We start from the raw sequence: 22,160 nt of genomic DNA on the forward strand, positions 1-22,160 counted from the left end.
GCTGCACATCCATGATGCGAATCTCCTATTCAACCACATCACAAGGGTGCAATATTGGACTGAGATCTGGTGACTGTGGTGGCCATTTGAGTACAGTGAACTCATTATCATATTCAAGAATCCAGTTTGAGATGATTGGAGCTTTGTGACATGTCACGCTATCCTGCTGGAAGTAGCCATCAGAAGATGGGTACACTTTAGTCATAACAGAAAAATACCCCCCACACCATTATATGACGACTATCTGTCTGAACCATTGATACGAGGCACGATGGATCCTTGATTTCATACTGTTTATGCCAAATTCTGACCCTACTATCGAGCCTTTCTATCAACTCAAACCAGTCTGGCCATTCTCCTCTGACCTCTGGCATCAACAAGTCATTTTCACCAAGAGAACTGCCGCTCACTGGATATTTAATTTTTTTTTCGGACCATTCTCTGTAAACCCTAGAGATGGTTGTGCATGAAAATCCCAATAGGTCAGCAGTTTCTCAGACCAGCCCGTCTAGCACTAACAACAATGGCACGTTCACAGAGACTTAAATCCCCTTCCTTTCCCATTCTGATGCTCGGTTTGAACTTCAGCAGGCTGTCTTGACCATGTCAATCTTGACATGCCTAAATGTATTGAGTTGCTGCCATGTGATTGGCTAGTTGAATGTAGATTAATTGGCTGATTGAATGTTGTGGCTGGTGAATGTAGATAGCGATGGAATCTCTGGCAAGCAAAAGCATTGCTCAAACATTCCTTACAAAGGAACTCTCAAGCAGAATCCCTTTCCATTGTTACTGGCATCACCTGGTGGTACTGGTATTTCAGAACAGGCCTGTTGGAGACCGTGCATTTAAAGTGACAAATTCAAGAAACTGGACTGCTTTTTCTGGGTGAATCTTTAGTCCCTCCTCAGACAGTTCATGTCCATGAACGTGCATTGCTTTAAGCCTCGCAGTTTTACAGCTTTGTTGTCCACTAAGACCCTAAAAGTGCTGTGGTGGTTAAACTCTGCATCTGGAATATAACACCCTTCAACCTGAATGTCACCTGCTACTGATTGAATGTCTTAGAGACTTGTTAATTCATAGTCTTCAAATTCAGCTTTAAAAATATTCTAATTCTTCAACAGGTTTACAGGCTTGGTAAAGTGTTACCTTGCTGTAATGTCTGGTCAAAAGACTGCCCCACACAGAACATAACATCAGTCTTAGCCCCAGGACATTAATGGTCAGTTAGGGCAGACCTTGACAAGTGGCTACGGTTCCCCACTGACATCACCGCTGAAATGTTTAGTCACTGCTTTCTTTATTAATTCAATAATGCAGTTCACAAATACTTGTACACTTCTCTGGACACACTAATCCTCTCTCGAACATTGGTCACGGAACAGTTTACAGAAGCAGCATCATTGCTCTTATATCCATGTTTTTAAGTTTTTAAGTCATATGACATGGTGCAGAACAGAGAGACTGATTCAGTGACTACAGAAAAATGGAATGTAGTTACATTTATAACAATACATCTCTCATCATTAAAAAAAAATGTGTAGAATTGGAAATACATGTTTGAATAACACTAAAGCAGATCACTATGCTGCATGTGGAACATAACACTTCCTTTAAAACAGAATTATCAACATCTCAAACAACTTTTTCAACAAACAGTAACCACATGGACAGCCAATATTTTAAATCAATTACAGTAATGTCTACCCTATCAGAAACTCTGGGGTCAGTTGGTTTGTTCTGATGGTGTACTGTGTGTAAGAGAGTGTGAGTGTGTGTGTGTGTGTGTGTGTGTGTGTGCGTGTGTTACCCTTCTGCCACGGAGCACTGTGTAGATGTTTCAGCTGCACTGTGTGGAGCATCTCTAAGACCATGCAAGAGCTTGAAGAATGCAGAGCTCCTCATAATGAATTTCCCTGGACAAGCCACAGTTACCATGAATGCTTGGACATTTTTTACTATGTAGGGCTCTGTCTCATAGAGTGGCTTAATTTTCCCTCTTGCTGGATGATGACAAAAAGACTCTGAAATCAGGTTCCTGGATGGCAGGCCTTACTCCGTTGTTTTGGTTGGCATCCTTTCATGTGCTGCTTTTTTAACCTTTTTTTTGCAGACATTTAAAAAGCCGTCGGTACGCCGGGAAAAAAATATTTATCTGACCACACTTTAAAAAAAATAACACGTGGACATATTTTTACGTTTTCAAGCGATTGCTCTTTATTTGATTTTTGGCCTAGTCGGCCCTCTCTACTTCCTCCTTATTCTACATTAATACACCGCATTACTAAACCAAGACTAAAGGGTTACTGACTCTGCATATAAACATTGTAAAAAAAATTTTTTAACAATTTCATAATGATATGGGCATTTCATCGGGTTAATCGAGTTGCATTCAACTACAGTAATAAGGTTACGTCTGATTTAGTGATCATTTTTGTTATTAAAATCCAATATATTTCCATTCTTTAAGTGCGTCGGGCTGGGAGAAATTGGAGCTATTTATGTCCTGTCGGCGATTATTATGGAATGCAACGTATATTTCCTATAGCCTATTTTATTGAAGTACGCTTCAGATAAGACTGAAAACCAGCCCAAGCCAACACATAACGGTAAGAAAAAATATAAATTGTAAAGTCGTATCTGTTCTACAACAACAACTGCGCTTCCTTCAAAGAGTTATGTCAAGAGACGCACGGTCAGTATTGGCTTGAAGCCCATAGCTGGGAAATATCCGAATAGCGGGAACGAGAAACTTACCATAGCCGCGCATGTATTCGTGAATTTAATGTTCATATAGTATTTGTTTTTAACAGGACTTATGGTTTCTGAATTAAGGTTTATGACAGTGAGTCATAATGTTAAGTTGAACGATCCACGGTCTGCTTCATAAATGACCTCCATTCAGTAGTGGTTCTGTTTCCATAAAATGATCAGTAGTGAATGGTACAGGTGTGTGTGCAACTCTTGCTATAAGTGTTCTGGACAGATCTAAATGGGTTGCCTCCTTCAGTGTTACTATCCACATGCGTCTTAACATCACTTTGACTTCTTCTGCAGGCCAGCGTTTCCAGAGAAGACGCTACCATGGACGAAGGACTAGAATGTGATCGGGTGTCTGTACATGCAGAGGAGGCAGCATTATATTTCCAGGCCCCGGGTCCCACTGTCAGCTTCTACAAGCTCCGCTATTGTGTCAAGAAGCGCACAGGAATAATCAGCGGGAAATGGATGGAGAAGGAGGTTCTCAAAGATGTCAGGTCTGTGTGTGTGTGTGTGTGTGTGTGTGTGCGCGTGTGTGTGTTACCCTTCTGCCCTGGAGCACTGTGTAGATGTTTCAGCTGCACTGTGTGGAGCATCCATAAGGCCATACAAGAGCTTGAAGAATGCAGAGCTCCTCATAATGAATTTCCCTGGACAAGCCACAGTTACCATGAATGCTTGGACATTTTTCACTATGTAGGGCTCTGTCTCATAGAGTGGCTTAATTTTCCCTCTTGCTGGATGATGACAAAAAGTCCCTGAAATCAGGTTCCTGCATGGAAGGCCTTACTCCGTTGTTTTGGTTGACATCCTTTCATGTGCTGCTTTGCCTTTGCATCAGTTTGCTGAAGACTGATGCCACTTTGTGAGGCAGTCATTATAGGAAGTGTTGTATGAAGCTTGCATCCAAATAGCAATTCAGCCAGCGTCTGCCGAGCTGAGCTGTGAGGTGTAGCTCTGGGGGGGGGGGGGGGGGGGTTCCAAAGAAACTTGCTTCCACAACTTTCCTTCGACATGTGTGTTTGTGATGGTTTTCTTTCAAGCTTTCATGAAATGTTCTGCCTCTGCCCTGCATTAGCTACAGGGTAGTAAGATGTTATTCTTGACCAGTGTTCTTGACCAGTGAAGAGTGGGCCATTGTTAGTCTTTCATTCATACTGTAGCATTCAACTACAGTAATAAGGTTACGTCTGATTTAGTGACCATTTTTCTTATTAAAATCCAATATATTTCCATTGTTTAAGTGCCTCGGGCTGGGAGAAATTGGAGCTGTTTAGTGAAATCAGGACAATATCCTGTCGGCGATTATTATGAAATGCAACGGCTGTTTCCTATAGCCTATTTTATTGAAGTACGCATCAGATAAGACTGAAGACCAGCCCAAGCCAACATATAACGGTAAGAAAAAATATAAAGTGTAAAGTTCGTATCTGTTCTACAACAACAACTGCGCTTCCTTCAAAGAGTTGTCAATAGACGCACGGTCAGTATTGGCTTGAAGCCCATAGCTGGGAAATATCCGAATAACGGCAACGAGAAACTTACCATAGTAGGATGCTCTCTTCAAGGATCCACTCTCTGCCTTGTAGGTACTAATCAAGTTCAGAGAGTTTAATAAAGACACCATCATTTGGTTGATTGCACCATCAGTTGTTTAGTTGTTCAGTCAAGTACTTGTAAAACCCTCACAACTTGATAAATCTGAAGTCATTCCAAAATAATACAATCCACTACTATTTGCTGTAATTATGGTTTGACTGAAGTTGACAAAAGCAGAATTGAATTCTCTAGGATCTGAGTAGCTGGACTCTGTAACTTTTCCCTGTTAGTTTAATGTTCGGTTTTATTATGCAGTGGTATTATGAAGTCTGGGATGAATGCCATCATGGGTCCTACAGGTAGCAGAAAGACATCGTGAGTAACAGTTTTATATATACCTAAAAACAGTTGTTACATTTGAGAGCTGGCCCAAAGCTATGTTATGGATATTTTCATTTAGAATGCTATTGGTTCTCTCTCTTTGTCAATGTTACTGTTCTCCATTCCAGGCTTCTAGATGTACTTGCTGGCAGGAAAGACCCCAAAGGCTTAAAATCAGGCCAGGTTCTGGTTGACAACTCTATTATGACCACCAGAATCCGGCTCTCTGCTGCTTATGTGGTTCAGGTGAGAGATGTTTGCAGCAGTCCATTACATTTGATATTCCGATATAAATATGACATACACAAACACACACAGGCAGGTCTTCAAGACTTAGTTGAATGGAAATAATCCAATCAAAGTCATAAACATATGTCCAGCCAGTCATCAGCTGGCACAATAACCTGGCCAAGAGATGCACTGGAAGATGCTGATGTCAAGATGAGAACTCCTCACAATTCATGGAGCACTTACACCCAAGGTCCAACCTCCAAAGGCTGTATGCCAACTGGAAGCAGGAGAGAAGAGGCCTATAAGAGATCCGCTGTTCAGGATGAGACACAAAGCATCCATGAATACAACCAGCAATGTCCCCCAAGATGAGCTAATGAAAGCAGAGGAGGAGCTGTGGTTGAATATTGCCTTCCATGGAATGTACCACTGACAGATAGCACAGGTGGCTGACATAAGAAAATCCTACCAATGGCTGGAAAAGGCAGGACTACAGGACACCACAGAGGTATCTATCATGGTAGCACAAGATCAGGCATTAAGCTCTAAGTCAACTAAATTACGGGTGTATCACAGCAGACAAGACCCAAGAAGCAGACATTGCAAACAAGCCTCTGAGACAATCCAGCACCTGGTAGCAGGATACCAATTGCTGGCAGGACAAGCATACACAGAGATACACCCAAGTGGGTTATATACAGAATCATTTGTGCAGCATATGAGCTGGACACTCCCAAGTCCAAATGGGAGGAGACGCAGAGAGTGGTGGATACGGCAAGGTTAAGATCCTGTGGGAACTCCAGATCCCGACAGACTCTGGAGGAAGGCCTGGAAGAAGAAGGTGGGGGGGGGGGAGAAGATCTGACCACCCAATGGCAAGCTGAGACAGGAATTTATTATTTTATATGCATATATAAAGTGAAGCACTTGCTTGGAGGGGCAATGAAAGACCTGATACAAAACATCCTGTTCTCTGGAAACCTTGTGTAAGATACACACACACACACACACACACACACACAAAATGCAGTGTGTGTACCTCCTTGTTTCAGAATGATGTTCTGATGGGTACTCTGACTGTCAAGGAGAACCTCACATTCTCTGCCAATCTGCGGCTCTCCCCAGCAGACTACACTTCATTAGACAAAGCAGAGAATGTCGACTCGGTCATCCAGGAGCTGGGCTTGAAGGACTGTGCAGACACCAAGGTATTCCTATTCTCCTATTCACTTCACCTAGAATTTCACAGCTGAGCAAGAAGTGTGCAAAGCTGATAAGTGCAGTTGGGCGGTGGGAAGCTCAGTGGTTAAGGCACTTGACTAGTAATCAGAAGGCTGCTGATTCAAGCCCCATCACTGTTGGCTCCCTGAGAAAGACCCTCAACTGCTCAAGTTGTATTTAAATATAATTTTAAGTTTCCTTGGATAAAAGTGTCAGGTTAATGTAAATGCCCTTGTGCTACGAATGGATTCAGAGTACTTTTAAAGGTACTCTAAGTCTCTCTCTCTCTCTCTCTCTCTCTCTCTCTCCCACTTTCTTTCTTTCTTTCTTTCTTTTTTTTTCTTTCTTTCTTTCTTTCTTTCTCTCTCTCTCGCTCTCTCTCTCTCTCTTCCCCCCCCCCCTCAGATTGGCGCAGAGTTTTTGCAGGGAGTATCTGGCGGCGAGAGGAAGAGGTGCAGCATTGGCATGGAGCTTATCACCTCCCCCTCTCTGCTCTTCCTGGATGAGCCCACTACAGGCCTGGACTCCAACACGGCCAGTGCCATCGTCGCCCTTCTGCATAAGTGCGGCTCTGTTACACCCCGCCCGGTGCTCCTTTTTACCACATCCTCCCCACAGCGGCATGTGGACCTACAGGTTTTAGAGGAACCTGCCTAGTTCACAAACACGCACGTTTGAATCTTGTATACTCGTCATGCTCGGGCACGTCTTTTACTGGAATATGCAGCCATTCACATACCCGCTGACCTGTGTCCAACACAGCCAAAAACAATTGATCTTTCTGTCTCACTGGTATCATTCATGTCATTCCTGTTTTTAATCCTCTGTTCTCCCTGTGCAGTCTCTCCAGGAAAGGGAAGACTGTCATCTTTTCCATCCACCAACCTCGCTTTTCCATCTTCCGGCAGTTTGATCACCTTACTCTCCTGAACAAGGGGGAAGTCGTCTACGCAGCAGCTGCAGACCAGGCCATTAGCTACTTCGAAGGACTAGGTACTAGATAAAGCAGTAAAAGCAGGTTCTACAGACCTTTCCCTAAATGACTTCAAAAGATTTGTTTAAGCTGTTGTTGCAAACATTAACTGAGCATTTTTAACCAAACATACATCACCATTTATATCAGTTATTTCTTTAAAAAAAAACTGCCAGCTGCTCATAAATTAAGATTAATTGGTTATATTTTTTTGTCATTACACAGACAAAAAGGCCTTACACAGTAATTTTCACAAAGGTTGAAATGCCACACAATATTAATCAGTAAAGCTGTATTGAACTCAGGCATTATTGCAGAACTGGTCAAGACAGGACAGAATGATACAAGAATGTTCTATTCACACAGATATTTTTTAGTTGCTGTAAAGTGTGTACAGTAATCTTAAAGTTGTGTTCTTTCTCAAAGGTTATAAATGTGAGCCGTTTAATAACCCAGCAGATTTCTTCCTTGACATCACCAATGAAAACTTATTTCCTCAGGGTGATGCTGGCAAATCAGGTACTGGCAAATCAGGTTCTGCTGTCTAAAAAATTTGGTTGTCTGAAGAAACTGTGAATGAATGAACGACTTAATTTCAGTTAACATGATCCGACCTTAACCCTATAGAGGGCTGGATATTGTGAAAACACCTTATATCTCTACCAATGTTTAGAGTAAAACAAGGAAATACAAATTTGTCAATATTCAAGTTCAAAACATTTCTTTGAAATCTTTAGATGATGATCCATGTTAAATAATGTTTAATATGTTTTTCCCCCCCTAAAAAAATGCTGCTCTTGTTCATACTAGTTAGTCATGTCCTCCCTGTGTTTGTTCAGAGACCCTGAATAGTGGTGATATAATGCTGTCGTGTGAGAATCCTCTGGCATTGAGGTACAGGCAGTCATCCCAGTACTGCCAACTCACTGAACATCTGCAGGAGCTGACACAAGGTCTCAGCCTGCAGGCCAAGACAGGCAGTGACCAGGCCTGTTATGCTACGTCCTTCTGTTACCAGGTCAATAGCCATGCCTTGTTTAACTCAAAAGAAAATTATTAGAAATTATTCTAAAGGTTTGTCTTCGTGTGATATATGAAACGGGGTTCTGTTCTATAGCTCAGGTTAGTGAGCAGCCGCACAGTGAAGAACATCCTGAAGAACCCTCAGACCTCCTATGCACAGCTGTTCCTTAACATTTTTCTTCTGCATTCTGGTGGGACTGATCTACTGCCAGATCCCTCACACCTTGCCTGAGGCTCTGCAGAACAGGTGACCTCATGTCAAAGGGTACTGAGAATGTTTTTTGCAGCTATTGTTAAGACAATGATTCTGTGCTTCCGAATAAAAGCAAGTGACTGTCCAAAAGAGACATGAATTCAGTGCTTTGTAAAAGTTTGTTTATTCTAAGTGTGACCAAGGTTTTGTTGACTCTTCAGAACTGGCGCATTCTTCTTCCTGGTCATCAACATGGTCTTTGGCAACCTTTCTGCAGTTGAGCTCTTCATTAGTGACAGAGTACTTTTCATGTAAGCCTATAGTGTGTGTGTGTAGTTGGGTATTTGTTATTTGAGTATAAGCTTGCTTTAAGGGTCATTTCCTTTCCTGCCATTTCCCCCCCAGCCATGAAAATTCCAGTGGCTACTACCGCACATCTGTGTACTTTCTGTCCAAAGTATTTGCTGACCTCATTCCAAACCGCATACTCCCTGTCTTTTTCTCTGCAATTCCATACTTCATGATGGGTGAGTGGATGACCCCATCAATGACTCAGAGGATCAGTGATTCCCAGGCCTGTCCTTACCTGAGACACTAATCTTAACATAAGGGTACATACACTGTGATTACAATATATAATGCTTGCCTTCTCTCCCCTAGCCTTAAAGCCTAAGGTTGAAGCTTTCTTCCTGTTCTGTCTGACTGAGTCTGATCAGTCTAGCAGCAGTGAGCCTGGCTTTCCTGGTCAGTACCAGTGTGGGTTCTTTTGCCATGGCTAACATTCTTATCGCTCTGCCATTTGTTTTCATGATGGTGAGTCTGAGCACCACACATTGTTCCTCAAACCCATGGGAACTCTTAATGCAGAATGTAACATTTGAAAGGAATGTTAGATTTTAGAAGCCATGCTAGACAAATAAATAAAGAGTCGTGGGTATGGGAGATGTAGTTTCCACCATCACCTCACTGTGCTTTTTCCTTCTTGTAACCATATTATCTCAGATATTCTCAGGTGTTTGGCAGCTTCTTGGTGAACCTGAACTCCATGCTCAGCTGGATGTCCTGGCTGAAGTGGTTCAGTATATTCCGCTATGGATTTAACGTGAGTCTCCCCCCCCCCCCCCCAGTGGTGTGCTTCTTTGATTCTGGCAGTAATTCACAATCTTGTTCTCCAACAGGGGTTGGCCATCAGAGCTAAGAGAGCAAGTGTTCACCAGCAACTACACAATGTAAGTCTGACAGTCTCAGTGCCTGCCCATGTACAGTGTATAAAACACCCACTATTACAAAAGTGAATCAGATCATGTTAACTGAAGCTGTCAAAGTCCAGATTGTATAGTTACTGTTTTTAAATACTTCTCCAAATTGCTGCCTACCTCCTACCCCCCCCCCCCTCTTTTTTTTTTTTAAAGAATGACAGGTGAAATGTATCTGGATCAACAAGAGATTGATCACAGCACCTGGGGATTCTGGCAGAACCTGGTGGCTCTGACAGGCATCATGTGTGTGTGTCTGATGCTCGCCTACGTACAGCTCTGCCGGATCAACCGCTGGAGGTGAGGGAGCAGGGAGAAGTGGAACAACCACCCAGACTGAGCAAACTCAACTATCAATTGATAGTCATAAGACACTTGAATAAATACCAAAATTGTCTTCCCACAAAAAAATAAAAAATAAAATAAAAATAAAAATTTGGGGGGTTAACATACCATGTGTGTGTGAGACAATGAGCCCTACCAGTCTGGCTCGATATACTACTAGACCTGGATCAGACATCCAAGTCAACATTGCCTTGATTTGGCCATTGGATATAGGTCAGCACAAACCCTATACTAGGTAGAAGCATGCTTCTCCAATATAAGTTACACTCTTCAAAAGGCTTCCCAAAATGTGCTTGGTTCAACAATTTAATGTGGGATATGTAGTTAAGAGTCCTGTGTGAGTCAGGCTGCATTAAAAAACTGCACTTCTACAAAATCAGCAAGATGTAGAAGATTAACCTCTTTTGCCTTTGGCACTAGCCCTGCATGAGGGTAAAGGGCAAGTGTTCACCATAACGCGTTACCAAACAGTTTAAAAAGTAACTACAAAATTCAGGCTTACAGTAATCTACCCTTGAATAGGATAAGTGAATGATGGGGTTTAATTGACCATTGAGTGGGTCATAAATGTTACCTGTAAATGAAGGAAAACTCCCCCTTTTGAAATTGTTCACCCCCTACTGGTCTACAAGGTCATAAGCACCCATCCTTTAAACTTGCTGCTTCTGGGATAGCTTGGACAATAACAGCAAATTAAAATGAGTTCTTTACTACACAAATTGATTTGGGTTTCTTTAATTTCATTTAAAAAAAAAAAAACCGAAAAAAAAAAAAAAAAAAAAAAAACCAAGACAAACCCACAATAGTTCAGTATAAACAGAGCCAAGCAGACTGAAGCTTATGACAATCAAGAGGCAGTAAGGGCAGGCTACCAGAGGTCAAGACAAAATCAGGTCTGGGTTAACAGGACAGCTATTTGAGATTTTTCCTGCCCTCAATGCAAAATCATTTCAAAATATTGAGAATCAACATTGAAATGTCACTGAAACCAGACAAACAAAAGCTCCTAAATTGGTTCCGGCATAAGGAGTAGTTGCAGTTAGAGTGCAGAGGGAGGGGTTTTACATTAAAAGCCCAATAAATGTCCTGACCCCCTCACTCAAGTCACCAATTCTTCACCCCCACCCCCCACCCCCATTACAAACATTGTGTGCAAATAAAAGAAACTGTCTTGGCGGAAAACAGCAAACATATTCACAGACTTTAGAGCAAATCAGCAGTTGAAACTTGGTGAATAAACCACTTCTACTCCTCTTGTCAGTAAAACCCCTCTCATTCTTCAGACCCCACCTCCTGAATATAAAACTCCCAAGCAGTAGCCCTCCTCTTCCCCAAAACTAAATTAAATTGTTGCACTTTAATCCATTATTTAGTTTAAGAACCCCTCCCACAGGAGGACATTTTGTTTTAAAACAGGGGAAAGCAGCACTACAGAAATTCTCCTTTAGCTCCTCAGGTCAGTTTGGGCACACAGCACCTCTAACTCCAAACATGGCGCTTGCAGTGATCCACCGCCTGAAAAACAATCAGTTATCATTTACCACCTCAGGAACTACCAGGCACCATTTAAATTTGTTTTGTGGTTTGTTTTTGGTTTCTGTTTTGTTTTGTTTTTTTAATGTGAAAGTCTTTGATCAGTTTTGAGCAGGTGCGAGCACAATAGACGGGTGTGCCCGATACTCACGTTGCAGAGGGAGGCCGTTTCCAAGTTCTTGCACCAGAAAGAGGGTCCCCAGCTGCACTGCTCAAGGCCCAGAAGCTTCTGCACTACCTCGGGACACGCGCCCAGCTTCTGTGGAGCCAGTCCGCACAGAACACACTCAGACAAGGCTTCCAACCCTTTCCACTCGAGAACAGGCAGAGCATGCCCCCACGCCCTCCAGTATATCGAATGCTTTTTGGAGGCAAGCTAGTGTGACAGCCTTATAACCATCTTGTACCATTTCACAACAAACCCTGCATCTTTCCAATGCAGCATGTGCAGAACAGGGAGAGTCTTACCATGCAGACAAAGTCAGGGTCCAGGGTCTGGAGCAACAGCTCCACCAGCATAGGCTCATACTGCTCAACCAGCTGGTCACACTGCACACAGGAACACAGACAGGCAGTGAAGCAGAGGAGGATCCAGGACTGGCAGTTAGCACTCCGACTCCAAAGAGGATCGCAAGATATTTGACATCAATATTTAAGGCATTCCTTTAGGGACCAAGTCCAGCTGTATTGTCACCTGCAGGTGTTATTCCTAATTGTTCACTAAATACAAGTGATTTTTACTCTGAAGATCATGTCTATTCATTCATGTTTCTAAGATGACTCCTAGTTTGTATTCGTAATCATTAGCTGACGAATGTTCTGAAACGGGGTGCGTCAACCATAAATGCAGGAGCAAAGCTTCAGCCTGAGGATGGATTTAAACAGATTTCAGGTGGTTGAACTAGGTTTGGAATGGCTAAACAATAGTCACACTTAAAGGTCATGGCTTTAGGACCACACACAGCATGTGACTGGCACTAAACCATTCTGTAGAGGATCACACTAGCAGTCAGAAGCACACTTGCATAACTCCAGGCCTGACCCACCTGAGTCTTGTACTCATCCGGCAGGAAGTTACAGACTTTCTTCACAGCCTCCTCAATTTCAGCCTGGGTGGCATTCTTCTCCAGGAGCCTGTCCACATAGCGCACAGCCATCTTGCACACGTCACAGAAGCCGCCAGCCTCGAACTCTGCCTTCTCCATCACAGCTGGTGGGGAAGGGGGGGGGGGGGGGGAGATCCGAGATCAAGAACCTTTTTATTTCTGAAAGGTTTTAAGTTATGCAGTATGACAAATGCAGGAAAGGAAGCAGAATGCGCGCGCACACACGCACTTACGGATAAGGGTGCGGCCTGCCCCATTGCAGAGCCCCAGCACGACGCAAACAGACTTGGGGTCGGCAGCCTGCATGATCAGCTCGATGATCGCCTGGCCGTAGGTCTCAATCAGGTCCTTGCACTGGGCAGTAAGTGTAGATGGCAGGATGTTGCACACTTTCTCCACAGCCTGCACCACTTCCTCCTTAAAAGACCACAGCACAAGGTCAGCACGATACCGCCAAACCAGAAAACATGGATATATAAATGGAACCTGACCTCTACATCAGAAGCTTTCTGAAAAAGGAATTCAAAGACAACAGCACGCAAGCAAGTAGGGTGGCCAAGTACCAGCATTACTTTGAGACCGGCTCTGCAAGTATAACCTGCATGTGATCAGGAAGGCTTCCCCCGCAAACTGTGCCTGCTGATGGCCTACCTCAGTGGTATGATCCTGGATCATATTCTCCAGCTCCCTCATCACAAACTCACAGATGGCACACTGAGGGGGTTCACGTGCACGCACCATCTTCTGACACACAAACACACACTTTGAATTGGTTATAGATGGGGAAAATATAGAAAGGCATGAATATGTAGTATGTACAGTGCATCTGGAAAGTATTTACAGCACATCATGTTAAAGCCTTATTCCAAAACAGATCAAATGAATTTTTAGGGAAAAATTACACACCGCCCCATCCACAATGACAAAGTGAAAAGATTTGTTTGGAATTCATCCAAATCCCCCCCCCCAAAAACAAAACCCACATGTACAGAAGTATTCACAGCCTTTGCTCAATACTTGAAGCACCTTTGGCAGCAATTACAGCCTCAAGTCTTTTCGAGCATGACGCTACAAGTTTGGAACACCTATTTTTGGGCAGCTTCTCCCGTTCTTTGCAGAACCTCTCAAGCTCCATCAGGTTGGATGGGGAGCGTCAGGGCACAGCCATCTCAGATCTCTCCAGAGATGTTCAATCAGGTTAAAGTCTGGGCCGCTCAAGAACAGAGTTGTGCCAAAGCCACTTGTTGGCTGTGTGCTTAGGGTCGTTGTCCTGTTGGAAGATGAACCTTCGGCCCAGTCTGCGGTCCAGAGAGGGTTTTCAAGGATCTCTGTACATTGCTGCATTCATCTTTCCCTCAACCCTGACTGGTCTCCCAGTTCCTGCTGCCGAAAAACAACCCCACAGCATGATGCTGCCATGCTTCACTGTAGGGATGGTACTGGCCAGGTGATGAGCGGTGCCTGGTTTCCTCCAGACATGACACTTGGCATTCAGGCCAAAGAGTTCAATCTTTGTTTCATCAGACCAGAGAAGAGTCCTTCAGGTGCCTTTTGGCAAACTCCAAGCAGGCCATCTTGTGCCTTTTACTGAGGAGTGGCTTCCGTCTGGCCACTACGATACAGGCCTGATTGGTGGAGTGCTGCAGAAATGGTTGTCCTTCTGGAAGGTTCTCCTCTCTCCACAGATCAACACTGAAGCTCTGTCAGAGTGACCCTTGGGTTCTTGGTCACCTCCCTGACTAAGACCCTTCTACCCTGATCACTCAGATGGGCTAGGCAGCCTGCTCTAGGAAGAGTTCTGGTAGTTCCAACCTTCTATTTACAGAGCCCACTGTGCTCATTGGGATCTTCAATGCTGCAGAAATTTTTCCCCTATACCCTTCCCCCAAGCTGTGCCTCAATATAATCCTGTCTCGGAGGTCTACAGACAATTCCTTGGATTTCATGGCTTGGTTTGTGCTCTGAAATACTGCCAACTATGGGACCTTATACAGACAGGTGTGTGCACGCGCCTTTCCAAATCATGTCCAATCAATTGGATTTACCACCGGTGGCCTCCAATCAAGTTGTCGAAACAACTGAAGGATGATCAGTGGAAACAAGAGGCACCTGAGCACAATTCTGAGTGTCATGGCAAAGGCTGTGAATGCTTATGTACAGTGTGCTTTTTTTTTTTTATATAAACTTGAAACAAATTCCATCATTTTTCACTGTGTCATCATTATGCGGTAGTGTATTAATCCATTTTGGAATAAGGCTATAACACAATGTTGAAAAAATGGAGCACTGAATACTTTTCAGATGCACTGTATATGTTCAAACATGTATATGCACATGCTATACTGTTGCATGCTGCATCAAACAGCCAAACAGCAATTAAATCTTCAGTTTCAGGCCAAACTGAAGATGCAGGGTGGGCTGCTTTACCTTTGCAGACTTGAGAGAGGTGGCCTCAACCACTTTAGTCGCAGGGACAGTTTTCACCAGGGGGATGGATTTGGCTGCCACCAGCGTGTACATGGGCATGGGGCTGGAGGAACAGACACCAATGCGGGTGCAGATGTCTTTCGGTTGCTACAGGGAGGAGGAACAAGAGTGCATAGATGAAAGTTGTAAACAAGGGCAACAGTGAGGAACCAGCGAATGTACATTGGACACAAGAGTAACCAGTATAAGTGTACAGTGGAGAATCATGCACGCAGCATTTGGAGTGCAAAGCCCAGTTTCCCCCAGAAACCACTTGAGCCCATCATAAATGGGAGAGTGAGCATAATTCTAAAGTACTCTATTCAATCAATCATATAAAGAAAGTAAGCTGCGATGGCTTTGGACAACTATGCTCCGTTTGGTCTGGATACAGCCATGCGAGTACCTCTAGACTCAAGTCATGCACTACATGTTGTAAAGCTCCACAGAGCAGCCATGCCTCTCACCATCCACAGCACACAGCAGGTTTTACTGCAGCCAGGCATGCAAGTCACCAAACCACATCAGACAGGCAAAGGCCTTGGGTCACTTCTAATGACTGTTGGGACACGGGCAATCCAAAACAAAAAGCCCAACTCCAGTCCGAGAACCGCAGTTCTGCAGTTGTGATTAAAACACTCAAGACAACCAAGACACACTGGAACAGGAAAGTCTCCACAGGAAAAGCATGTTTCACATGGGTGATTCATGCCAGAATCTGGACACAAGTCTGTACAACTTCCCCCAAGCAACAAAAAATAAGGACGCTTTTGACGTGGCCCTGGGGTCAGGTTGCAGCGTGATCACATCAACGTGGGTTTCGGTTCTTGGGCATTAGTACGCCATGATCGTTTCACACCTCATGCGAGTCATTTCAGACGCCATCATCCAGGTAATGATGATCACACTAAAACTATGAGGGGAGTCCCAATACCCAGGACAAAAAGCAAACTCTTTTACAAGATATTTATACATTCATCCAAATTAGAGCAGAGATGAAGCTAAACAAGGTTGTGGGCTTCCAGAACTCGAGTTGGGCACCCTGCTCTAAAAATATGTAGATAAAGGACTATGCAGAACAAAGCATTTAGACAAAACACGAGCATGCTAACCACCACTATAAAGAAAAGGAAAAGCTGAAGTTGAAGGGTATTCTGCAGATTAAAATGCACTCTGGGAGGTGGCAGGTAGCAAGTGTGAATGAATAATGGGTATACTGGCAGGTTAATGAACATGCTTAAAATAAATGTTTTAATACTGTGAGTAACTATTCTATAACTGCACAGGTTAACAATGGTTACCCACAGCACAGGCAAGTATGCCCCCCCCCCCAAAAAAAACAAACAAACCCCCCCCCACACACTACGGGTGAGGCTAGCAGATTAATACTGAGACCTACCTCCTCCTGCAGATCAAAGGGGAAAAGAAAGAGAAAGACAGAAACAGGTAGAAGGAAGGCAATCAAGAGGGGGGAGGGAATAAAATAAAGAGAACACAAGTGATTAGAGAATGTGGATGAGACCAGCAGGCAGGCAGAGTGGCTGTAAGACTGCACACAGGCTTATTGGAGGGAGAAAACCAAAGCCAGACTGGCTCTGTAAAAAGGCCAAGCATATACAACACAGACCACTGCATAAAATGAAACCAACTGGGCCAAAAGTAAACCAGGTATATAAAAGGTACATGTGGATGCCCTGATTCAATGTGACGAGGTGAAGAGTGAGCTGTGTGGTACTCACCATAGACATGAGCTGCTGAATTACAAGAGAACCATACTGGCTCACGTACTGCTTGCACTGTGGAAGAGAGGACAGAGTTCACCAAAGCAACCATACCATCACTGAACAAAGTCAACTCTCTAGCCCAAGTGGGTGGGCACCTCCTTAAACCCCCACCCAACAACCCACCCCCCCCCCCCCCCCCACACACACACACACACACACAACTGTTCATAAGGCCCAATCAAAAATGGTGGACAGTAGGGAGTTCACTTGTTTAACAGTCACCATTACATAGGCACTGGGTACTACTGTTTTGGGAAATGCAGAATACCTAAAAAGCAAGACAGGTTTAAGTCAAATGAGCAATAAACAAAACCCAACCATATTATTTACATAATTTCCTTTGTTCAGTTCAAATTACACTATTAGCTCAGCATACCATAACATACTTTGTGCCATTTTTGTTTTGCAACTCTGAAGCAACTGTAAAGCTATACGATGGTCCAAGTTACTTCCCCCCCACCTTCAAAACTATACTTGCTTCAAGGTACACCCCACTGAAGGTGAAGACTCTTACCATGTCGCACAAGCCAGGCCCCAACAGTTCACACTGGCTCTCCAGCTCCGTGATCAAAGAATTGACAAAGGTGGCGTTGCCTTTGGCTTCGTTCTGAAAGTCAGTGATAAACTGCACGCAGGATGCACACACGTCTCCAGTTGCCTGTGGGTGAGCACACGCCACCAGGTTCGTTAATCCAACAGACAACACAGTAAGGACCTCAGTGAGAGAGGAGCGGGGTCTTTACCTCTTCAAGGGCATCTGTCTCCTCTTTATTGGCTGCCTCCTCAGGAAAGAGGAGCTGAGGGATGTTGAGCAACATGGGGCTGATGCGCTGGGACAGGTCTACCTGGGGAATCTCATTAGACACGAGCTGAGCTTTGGCGAGGCCCTCCTGCTGAGTCACGCACAGGCCGAGGGCACCACACACCACGCTTGGGTCCTCCTGAAGAGAGGTGAGCACAGCAGCATCTTGGAGCACGATCCTGATCGCGTGCACAGAACACGCCGTTCGATCAGCTTAAACAATCGTTTCTTTGATTGTGATCCACAGTACAGGGAAACGACCAGTTACATGTAAGCTCTTTAAGGGAGTAGGTCAAACAAAGAGCAGTCTGTTCCTCCTCCCACAAGCACCATCAAAGCAATCTATTCACAGAGCACCCTTAATTCTACTACAACAAAATCAGCTCTTGTGGAAAAAGCCACAGGGAGCGTACTCAATACAAAACAACGTCATTATGACAATCACCAAGACGATGTTGCATCTGGCGTCAACAGACCAGTTCAAATGTTTGAGCCTGACTTGGCAGTGCATGTACAGCTCCATTCAGCTCATCTTACCAGCTCTCCTTTAATGATGCCCATGAGGATGGGGTAGTAATTGTCCACCATCTCCTTGCACTCTGTAGCCAGGTCCTCATCTGGAATCAGCTGGCAGGTTTTCTCCATGTAGCCCAGAAGCTCAGACTAAACATACACATTCATGAGCACAGAAAAGCAAAAGCTTATAAATCAGCATGCAACAAGCTCCCACAATACTTACTTCTGTGGAGTTTTCCTTGAGTAGCTGGTCCACCACAATCACCACCTCTCTGCATAAATCACATGGCACAGATTTCTGTGGAAATTAAGTCACAATTAGGAGGGGAAAAAAAAACCAAAAACAAACCCACACAGGTGGTGTTCACAACTGTGGTGCCAAAGTGCATAATTAACTAACCATCTGAGGCTGGCTCCACACATTCTGTTGGCAGTGGGGCACTGCTCCACAAAGGGAGGCTGTCTTGACATTTTGGCACCAGTAGGGGGGGCCACGGGCACATTGCTCTGTGCCCAGCAGTGGGGTTGCCACAGCTGAAAGAGAAAACAGGGGGGGGTCCATTTACACCAGCTAACCATCCTGTGCCAGACTTCATCTGAGGCTCCAATCTTTAAATGCCACTGGCAAAGAGTGAGCAGCCAGGAAACTCAACACACACACAGGGAATCCAAGCAGGCAAAAGGAAGTTTGTTACACAGAAAAGAAAGTTCCAGGCTGCCCAAAGAAATGGGATTGGTTGTCTAAGCATAGTTCCCCATTCTGAACAGTCATCTTAGTCACAGCCATAGAAGTCCTTTCATTGCCTTCTTATAGGACCATTACAGACAGGCAAAACTGGAGATCTGAAACAGGGGATGAAGAACAAATCCCCAGAGGTTCCTTAAAAAGACAACAGCTATCAGTGTCGAACTAAAAACAGGTAAAATTGCAATCCAGTTAGGTGCAGGCCATCAACAATCGGATGGGGGGGGGGGGGGGGAATAAAAAATAAATAAATAAAAAATTGCAGACGATCTGTCAAGACTAGAATATCAGCTGCAAACAAACTCCTTTGTTTTCGGCTTTGGAACGAGGCTTATGGTGCTAGAGGCCAGGATCAAGTAGCCTACTCACCTTTATCTGCTCTTAAGGCAAGCACTTCACAAACGGGTGGAAAGGCAATTTTGAGAAGATAAGCTCCTCAGTCAAATCAAGATTAGTTACCTCAGCATTCTCTGCAAATTGACAATATGTACACTTCAAAACAAGGGAGGGGTCGAGGAAAGCGCAGACGCTCATTGACCCAAGTGATAAAGTTCACTGCATGCATGAGGCTGCCTTTAAACTCTGATCAGCACTGTGATACTAGCAGTTCTGTCAGCATCACATGAGCCAAAAGCCCGCATGAGGACAAAACTAAAACTCTTATAGCAGCTCCTTAGAACAATTATCCAGACACGTGCTCTTTAGTCAGTCAAACGAGGTCATGCATGAAGACAACAATAAAGGACAAGCAGATACAATATTCTAGGACAGGCCTGTACCCTGTGTCTTCTGAACAGAGAGCTTTTTAAAACCTGACTAAAATGTTCATACTAGTACAGAACCCCTTGATGTTAATGACCAATTTAAGCATTAATTAGGTTGTGGCACAGCTTAAATGAAAGCTTTCTGGGATAAGAAAAAGACCTAGCTCCTCTGTAGATGACAGCTTTGCATCAGCATTGCTCAGCCAGTAAGACATTTCTAAGTGTGGTTTACTCCATTTTATTAAAAAAAAAAAAAAAAAAAGTTTAAGGCATTTAAAGTAGGCAACTTTGAATATTCAGTCTATTGAAACTAGGCACAGAAAAGTGGGTCACAGCACACAGTATGATTGTTAGTTATTGACAGAATATGGCATACCACTTATTTGGTTTATAAAATAGAACTGCCCAGGAACGCTAATGGTGTGAATGTGTAATGGTGTGAATGTGGACTTCCGTATAGTTGAACCCTTATACAGAGTTCTCTTCTTTGTATGATAAGGTCATGCTTAAAGAGCAGTCATGGCTGTAAGGAATGTCAATTTCAGCAACCCACATCACATGTTACCTAAAAAAAAAACAACTTTAAAAGACAAGTGCTAAAAAGTGATGCCTGGAAGCAGTTTGCAGTAATCAAAGTTGACAGATACAGTACTGCACTGAAAATTACAATACAGGTTGTCAAAGGTTGGATGTGACAGTCTAACCAAAATGTAACCAAAACATTCAAATGGAGGCTGTCAGCAAAGTGTCTTGGTGAAAAAGTAAGCATTTGAAGTCTTATGCAAGACAGCTGAAAAATAACATGTATGTTACCACACAACTTTACAGCCTAAAGAGCTCTAGGCCAGCATTTAGCAACCAGGCTGCCTTAGATGCTCAACAAAATAATACAAAGTGCATCGAAGCAAGACCAAACAAAGCCTGCTGAGCTTGTCTTGAAGGAACAAAATGCATCTTTGCAGCTGGCTAGCTTTTCAAAGATTGTATTTCGAACCAAGAGAAAATCTGCCATACAAGTTGAGAGCTTTTCACAATCAGGAAAACAAATCTCATGACCAAAAAGATGAAGTGAAAACTGTGGGTGTAAGTCACAAGACAGAAGACAAAAGAGGAATACTTCTAGAAAACTGCATAGTAGAATTAGCAAATAATATTCAAATAGATTGTGTGGACGCAAATGTGGCGTTGATGCTTCTGGGGTTACAAAATTCAGTTTCACTTGCTACTTTAGCGACATTACACAGATCTTATATCGACCAGACAAACAAGAGGATAACCAACTAAGGAAACAAACGCTGGCATGATAACTTACTAACGTTAGCTTTAAGTCAATAAGCCTGATTTGCTCAACGAAATGGCTCATAACACCTTGGAGTAAAGACTTTGATGAGTCATCTGTGGAGGAAGTAGATAACTACCAATGTATTAAAACTTTAACCCACAGACTTAGAGACACGACAGTAACTGCTCAGCAGTACTTTTAATGAGAAGTCACAACTTACTGGCCGCTAGATTAGGGTGTGTTCAATTTCTTGGTAGACAGTAAACATGAAAAACAAGGTAGTTAGCTGGTTAACTAACTAGCTAACTGCTAGCGCTAACGTGCTACAGCATATAAAAGCGGCCTTCCTAAAAGACCCCAATCCATACTAGATTTTACAAGGTAAAACCTCGTTAGCTACTGCCAAGTAGCAAGTGTAGATAGTTAACCTAGCTATCTTAGATAGATAACGCTAGTAATGTCATCATAACTATGCTAGCATACATAGCTATATGAAGCGAGGAAATCCCACGCCAATCAACACAAATAAAACCACCTCCTTGCTTCAGATACAGTCAATGACAGTACGGTGCTTTAAACCCAAACATTCCAAAGGCTACCTCAGCGCGGCGAATCGCCCTTCAACTAATAGGTTTTAAAATATTAGCTAGTGTCTTTAATAGACAAATAGCTAGCTAGCCATGTAGCTGGTGCATTTGGAATGCTAGCTACCGAGTTGTTTATCAAAACACCCCTTCCACCATACTACCTAATTACAGAACTAACTTATTTCAAATTAGCTAGCTACGTAACCTAGCAAAACTAAAGAGCCGTGTGTGTAAATTCCTTACCCGTGGAAACAAAAAGAAGCGCAAGAAACATCCTGACTTCGGCGGCGAGTTATTACAAACCCTGTTGCTGCCCTTATCGCTAGGCGTTGTTCGGTGTAGCTACTGCACTGCGGGTCGCTCGACGTCAGTTAAATTGTTGCCACTGTCAGGTGACTCAGTCACGTGATCAGTGGTTTTTGATAGGTAGCTGAGCGTCGAGCGCCGCTAATGTAAAATGGAAGCCTTAAATGCAAAACCCAGTCGACATTAGTTAATAGCTAATTTTTTTTTTTTTTTTTTCAAATTTCTGATTTGTGAGTAAACCATTTCTTAGTAAACCTGTATTTTTAGATATTCAAAGAATGCTCAACACTTACCCCTTATCAAAGTGTAACTTTAAAACCACTGAACACATTTGATGTAATCAC

General features: G+C 43.5%; 2 protein-coding genes across 3 annotated transcripts; one reads left to right on the forward strand and one right to left on the reverse strand.

Annotated features, from left to right (window-relative positions):
* Nucleotides 1–1,342: 1,342 nt before the first annotated feature.
* Nucleotides 1,343–10,277, forward strand: abcg2c (ATP-binding cassette, sub-family G (WHITE), member 2c). The gene is given in 17 exon segments (XM_081724789.1): nucleotides 1,343–3,260; nucleotides 4,618–4,677; nucleotides 4,812–4,929; nucleotides 5,967–6,122; nucleotides 6,541–6,698; nucleotides 6,977–7,128; nucleotides 7,535–7,627; nucleotides 7,948–8,126; nucleotides 8,226–8,306; nucleotides 8,308–8,378; nucleotides 8,546–8,635; nucleotides 8,730–8,851; nucleotides 8,985–9,027; nucleotides 9,029–9,137; nucleotides 9,337–9,426; nucleotides 9,489–9,553; nucleotides 9,737–10,277. Coding segments are annotated over 17 exon segments (1,908 nt in total). The 5' UTR covers nucleotides 1,343–3,087; the 3' UTR covers nucleotides 9,885–10,277.
* A 395-nt stretch (nucleotides 10,278–10,672) lies between these two features.
* On the reverse strand, nucleotides 10,673–21,911 carry psap (prosaposin). 2 transcript variants are annotated; one of them, XM_081724525.1, is made up of 14 exons: nucleotides 21,754–21,911; nucleotides 18,533–18,666; nucleotides 18,356–18,430; nucleotides 18,154–18,279; nucleotides 17,558–17,755; nucleotides 17,329–17,472; nucleotides 16,770–16,826; nucleotides 14,992–15,138; nucleotides 13,216–13,305; nucleotides 12,798–12,981; nucleotides 12,505–12,668; nucleotides 11,927–12,007; nucleotides 11,610–11,717; nucleotides 10,673–11,440 (listed from the first exon to the last, which is right to left on the reverse strand). In XM_081724525.1, the coding sequence occupies exons 1-14, from the start codon at nucleotides 21,782–21,784 to the stop codon at nucleotides 11,405–11,407; spliced, it is 1,575 nt and encodes a 524-aa protein (XP_081580651.1). In that variant the 5' UTR covers nucleotides 21,785–21,911; the 3' UTR covers nucleotides 10,673–11,404. The 2 variants fall into 2 exon arrangements, with proteins under 2 accessions (XP_081580651.1, XP_026879175.2); XM_027023374.3 differs by having other exon boundaries at nucleotides 13,216–13,308.
* Nucleotides 21,912–22,160: the final 249 nt, after the last annotated feature.

Source organism: Electrophorus electricus, chromosome 12, assembly GCF_041902795.1.
Source record: "Electrophorus electricus isolate QZ-2024a chromosome 12, ASM4190279v1, whole genome shotgun sequence".
NCBI classification, from domain to species: Eukaryota; Metazoa; Chordata; class Actinopteri; order Gymnotiformes; family Gymnotidae; genus Electrophorus; species Electrophorus electricus.